Here is a 5,034-nt window from a genome sequence, read left to right as displayed (position 1 = left end):
GAACTTCATGGCGCTCAGCTTGTAGATGATGTCCCCCAGGTTCTCGCGGATGGTGGCCCAGGTGACCCTGCGCTCGGCCTGTGCCGTGGTCTCCACGGCGTGCCGCGCCAGCTCGTAGAAGGTGATCATGTTGTGGAGCATCCCCACCGTCTTGTAGAAGGGGCAAAACCTGCGGGGGGGGGGCAGGATTCGGGCTCAGGGGGTCCCGGGGGCCCCGGGGTGGCCGTGCCGCGCAGGGACTTCAGGAGGGGACGGAGGTGGCCGCGCGGGTACCTGTCGTAGGGCGAGTAGCCGTTCTGCTGCAGGAAGTCGTCCTTGATGAGCTTGGCCACCTCCAGCGTGATCTTGTCGGCCTCGGCGAGGGAGGCCTGGGGGGGGGGGACGTGGGCTCAGGGTGCCTCTGGGCCCCCCTTCTCCCCGCGCCCTCCCCATGCCCTTCCCTGCCTCTGCCCAGCCCTCCTCCCAGCCCCTATCCCTCATCTCCGGCCCTATCCCTCATCTCCATCCCCTATCCCTCATCTCCATCCCCTATCTCTCATCTCCACCTCCTTCTCTGTCCCCTCTCACATGCCACGTTCCCCGTTCCCACCCCATATCCCCTATCCCATATTCCTCATCTCCCTCCTATATCCCTCTCCCGTCCCATAACCCCATCCCTATCCCGTATGCCTCCCCCGTCCCTTCTTCCATCTCCTATCCCCCTCTCCACGCCTTATCACCCATCCCCATCCCCCTTCCATGCCTTCTCCCATCCTGTATACCTCATCCCCATCCCATATTCCCCATCCCCCTCATCTCCATCCTGTATCCCCCTTTACATCTCCTTTCCCATCCCGTATCCCTCATCTCCATCCCGTATCCCCCAACCTCACCCCCTCTCCCACCCTGTATCCCCCATCCCATCTCCCTCATCTCCACTCCATCTCCCTCATCTCCACCCCATCTCTATCCATCCCCTTTCCCATTCCCATCCCCCTTCCATCCTCTCTCCCATCCTGTACCCTCCATCTCCATCTCCTATCCCCCATCCCCTCTCCCACCCTGTACCCCCATCCTCATCCCATGTCCCTCATCTCCACCCCACCTCTATCCCCTCTCCCATCCTGTATGTCCCTTTTTATCCGCTCTCCCATCCCGTGTCCCCCGTCCCCATCTCCTGTCCCCTTCAATCCCCTCTCCCACCCCGTATCCCCTCTCCCCATCCCTTTTTCCGGGCCATACCCCCCCCAGCAACCCGTATCCCCCGCCGGGGCTGGCACCTTGCCCACGAGCTGGACGATCTCGGCCAGGTCCTCCTCCTCCTGCAGGATCTCCTTGGCCTTGGTGCGCAGGGCCGGGAAGTCGGGGTGCTGCCGCTCGTAGTGCTGCTCCAGCGCCCGCAGGTACTTGCTGTAGCTGATGAGCCAGTTGACGGAGGGGAAATGCTTCCGCTGCGCCAGCTTCTTGTCCAGCCCCCAAAACACCTGGGAACGGGGCCGGGATCAGCGGTGGCACTGGGGGGGGGGCGGCTCTGGGGGCGCGTGGGGACGCGACGCCTGCTCACCTGCACGATGCCCAGCGTGGCCGAAGTGACGGGGTCGGAGAAGTCCCCCCCCGGCGGGGACACGCTGCGGGTGACAGGAGGGGAGCGGGCTCGGCGGGGGCACCCACGGCGGCCCCCCCCCGCACCGGCACCGCATCCCGCCGCCCCCCAGCCCCGACCCCGGGGGGGGACTCACGCGCCGACGATGCTGACGCTGCCCTCGCGCTCGGGGCTGCCCAGGCATCGCACCCGGCCCGCTCGCTCGTAGAAGGACGCCAGGCGGGCGCCCAGGTACGCCGGGTAGCCGCTGTCTGCAAACGAGCGCCGCCGTTAGCTGGAGGCGCCGGGCGGAGCCCATCACCGTGGCCTCGCGGCTGCCGGTGGCAACCGGGCTGCCGGGGAAGGCAGCGCGGGTGCCCGCGCTGCCCCGCGGAGGGTGCTCACCCGCCGGCATCTCGGCCAGGCGCCCCGAGATCTCGCGCAGCGCCTCGGCCCAGCGCGACGTCGAGTCGGCCATCATGCTGACGTGGTAGCCCATGTCGCGGAAGTACTCAGAGAGCGTGATGCCTGCGGGGCGCCGCGCCGGCGAGGGCACGCGGGCCAGCGGCGCGGGCGTGCACGGGTGCGTGCGTGAGCTCGCGCACATGCGGGCATACGCGTGCGCTCAGCTGCGCATGCACTGAGCGTGCATGCACAAGTGCTCTCCCAGTTGCACATGTGCACGCTCACACATGCACACGCACATGCGTGCACGCCCATGCACGAGCTCATGCAGTTGCTCACACGTGTGCATATGCACGTGCATTCTCTGTTGCACATGCATGCACCATACACGCATGCATGCACAAGTGCTCTCCCAGTTGCACACCCACACGTGCACATGCATGCACACACATGTGCACACGCACAAGCACTCGCCGCACATACCCGTGCCTGAGCACACACAAGCRCTCACACACCGTTGCACGTGCACACCCACGCGCACACACCCACACTCACACATGGTTGCCCGCGCACACACGCCCTGGCTCACCGGTGTAGATGGAGGCCTCGCGGGCGGCCACGGGCATGTTGGAGGTGTTCGCCACCAGCGCCGTGCGTTTCATGATGGTCTCTGTCCTCCCGTCCACCTCCATGGTGAGCTTCGGGGCCACCGGCAGTGTCACCGCCAGCGCGATGGGCACGACACCACATCGGGGCCACTGCTGCCCCGGTTACCCGTGCCCGGCCTGGTGCAGCCCCCTGTGCCCGGTGGCACATGCCACCACGATCCCCATGGCCCCCCATGATGCCTAGCTTTGCTGCCACCACTGCAGCACCCAGCTTGTCACCCTGCTGTGATGACTGGCTCACTGTCCCCATGGCTGTGACAGCCAGCTCACTGTCCCCACCGTGCCCCCCTCCAGGCGCTCCCGGCTCACCTCCGGGAAGTCCCGCAGCACCTCGGACATCTCGTTGCCCCGCTCGCCGCAGCCCACGTAGATGATGACGTCGCTGTTGGAGTACTTGGACAGGGACTGCGAGATGACGGTCTTGCCGCAGCCGAAGGCCCCCGGGATGGCCGTGGTGCCACCCTGGACACACCTGGGCATGGGGACACCATGGGGACAGTGGCATGCCAGAGCCCACGGAGGGGAGCCAGGTCCCCCAAAAGGTGGGGACAATCAGCCCCACTAAAGCCTTGGAAAAGGAGACGGAGCTGGGATATGCCCGGCCACCCACTGTCCCTGTCCCATCCCCTCCTGGGATCCATGTTGGGAGCGGGTGAGACCCCTGGTGTCCCCAGTGTCACCCACAAGCCCCTGGCTGCCCTCTTCTTCCCCAGCAGGACTGTTCTCGTCCCTATCCTCTTCCTCATCCCCATCCTTGTCCCCATCCCCATCCCCAACCCTGTCCCCTATCCTGGTGCCCTGTTCCCATCCCTATCACCATGTTCATCCCTGGCCCCTATCCCCATCCTCCATCCATGTTCCCCACCTCTCTCCCTGTCCCCATCCCTGTCCCTGTCCTCTGTGCCCTGTCCCCAGCCCTGGACCTACGGGAAAAGGGCATCCAGGACCCTCTGGCCTGTCAGCAGTGGATAGTTGGCCGGCAGCTTCTCAGCCACGGGCCGGATCTGTCTCACGGGCCAGACCTGCATCATGGTCAGCTTCTCCTTGGTGCCCTCGAAGTCCAGCTCCAGCACCACGTCCTGACAGGGGACAGGCGCGGGGACGTGGGACCGGGGGAGCTGTGGGGGGACAGCTCCGGTGTCCCCAAAGGCCAGCCCCAGCCCCAAGATCCCCTACCGAGATGTCGTAGTGCCCYGGGGGCGCGATGTGGGTGACGGTGCCCCGGCTCCGCGGCGGCACCATGATCTTGTGCTGGATGAGCGAGTTCTCGGTCACCACGCCGTAGATGTCTCCACCGGTGACGTGGCTCCCAACCTGGGATAGGAGGACCGTGAGGTCCAGCTGGGGCATGCGGGGCCATGCCAGAGCCATCCCTGGGCGCTGGGTGCCAGGTTGTGTCCCCTCTGGACCAGCCGCAAGGGAACTGCTCGGAGAAGGGGTGTCCGCAGCCCCAGGGAGGGCGCAGGACCCACATTTGGGGATGTCTTCCCCTCCCCAGCTCTGGGCCCACCCCAGACGCTGTCTCCTGTGGGAGACAACTGGCCCCAGCTCACCCGGATGTGCTTGCTGGGGRCGAAGTCCCACGTGACGTTGCGGGCCAGCGCGGGGATGTTGATGCCCCGGGGGATGTAGATGGTCTTGGTCAGCTCCGTGATGTCCTTCAAGGGACGCTGGATCCCATCAAAGATGGAACCCATGATGCCGGGACCCAGCTCCACCGAGAGCGGCTTCCCCGTGCGCAACACCGGGTCACCCACGCAGACACCCGCTGGGCCAGCGCTCAGGAAAGGGCCAGGACGGAGATGGAGATGGGGATGTAGGTAGAGGTGGAAACAGAGGTGGAGATGGAGATGGAGATACACAGAGATGGAGACAGAGGTGGAGATGGAGATGAGAACATAGGTAGAGGTGGAAATGGAGGTGGAGATGGAGATGGTGATGGAGACAGAAGAAAGAAAGGTGGAAAAGGAAGCGGAGGTGGTGATGGAGACATGGAGATGGAAATGGAGATGGGAAGAGAGATGGAGATGGAAGCAGAGAGACAGGACAGAGGTGAGGGAGACGGAGGTGGAGATGGAGAAGGYGATCGAGATGGAAACACAGAGATGAAGACAGAGATGGAAACGAAGACAGAGCTGGAGATGGAGAAGGAAACACAGACGGAGACAGAGATGGGGATGGAGATGGGGACGGAGACGGGGGGAGCGGGAAGGGGCGGGGGCGCCAGGTCAGGGCGCCCGAAGGATACAGGTCTCCTCGTACACCTGGATGGTGGCCAGGTCGCCCTCCAGCCGGATGATCTCCCCCACCAGCTCGGCGTGGCCCACACGCACCAGCTCGTACATGGCGGCGCCGGCCATGCTGCTGGCGGTCACCACTGCGGGGACACCGGGGAGGGGA

The 5,034-nt window shown here is 65.2% G+C and overlaps 1 protein-coding gene across 1 annotated transcript in view; it reads right to left on the bottom strand.

Annotated features, from left to right (window-relative positions):
* The window catches only part of LOC112974578 (V-type proton ATPase catalytic subunit A-like), an 11,873-nt gene that overhangs the window by 6,015 nt on the left and 824 nt on the right, over window positions 1-5,034 (bottom strand). The window contains exons 2-13 of the mRNA XM_026083698.1: window positions 4,883-5,011; window positions 4,188-4,402; window positions 3,811-3,948; window positions 3,562-3,713; window positions 2,944-3,106; window positions 2,556-2,664; window positions 1,967-2,089; window positions 1,719-1,833; window positions 1,544-1,607; window positions 1,260-1,463; window positions 274-368; window positions 5-169 (exon numbers count right to left, since the gene is read on the bottom strand). Of these exons, the coding sequence (XP_025939483.1) occupies window positions 5-169; window positions 274-368; window positions 1,260-1,463; window positions 1,544-1,607; window positions 1,719-1,833; window positions 1,967-2,089; window positions 2,556-2,664; window positions 2,944-3,106; window positions 3,562-3,713; window positions 3,811-3,948; window positions 4,188-4,402; window positions 4,883-5,011 (1,672 nt within the window). The remainder of the gene's footprint in view (window positions 1-4; window positions 170-273; window positions 369-1,259; window positions 1,464-1,543; window positions 1,608-1,718; window positions 1,834-1,966; window positions 2,090-2,555; window positions 2,665-2,943; window positions 3,107-3,561; window positions 3,714-3,810; window positions 3,949-4,187; window positions 4,403-4,882; window positions 5,012-5,034) is intronic.

The sequence above is a fragment of the Apteryx rowi genome, unplaced genomic scaffold, assembly GCF_003343035.1.
Source record: "Apteryx rowi isolate R43461 unplaced genomic scaffold, aptRow1 scaffold_610, whole genome shotgun sequence".
Classification (NCBI taxonomy): domain Eukaryota; kingdom Metazoa; phylum Chordata; class Aves; order Apterygiformes; family Apterygidae; genus Apteryx; species Apteryx rowi.
This window is presented reverse-complemented; position numbering and strand designations above follow the sequence as displayed.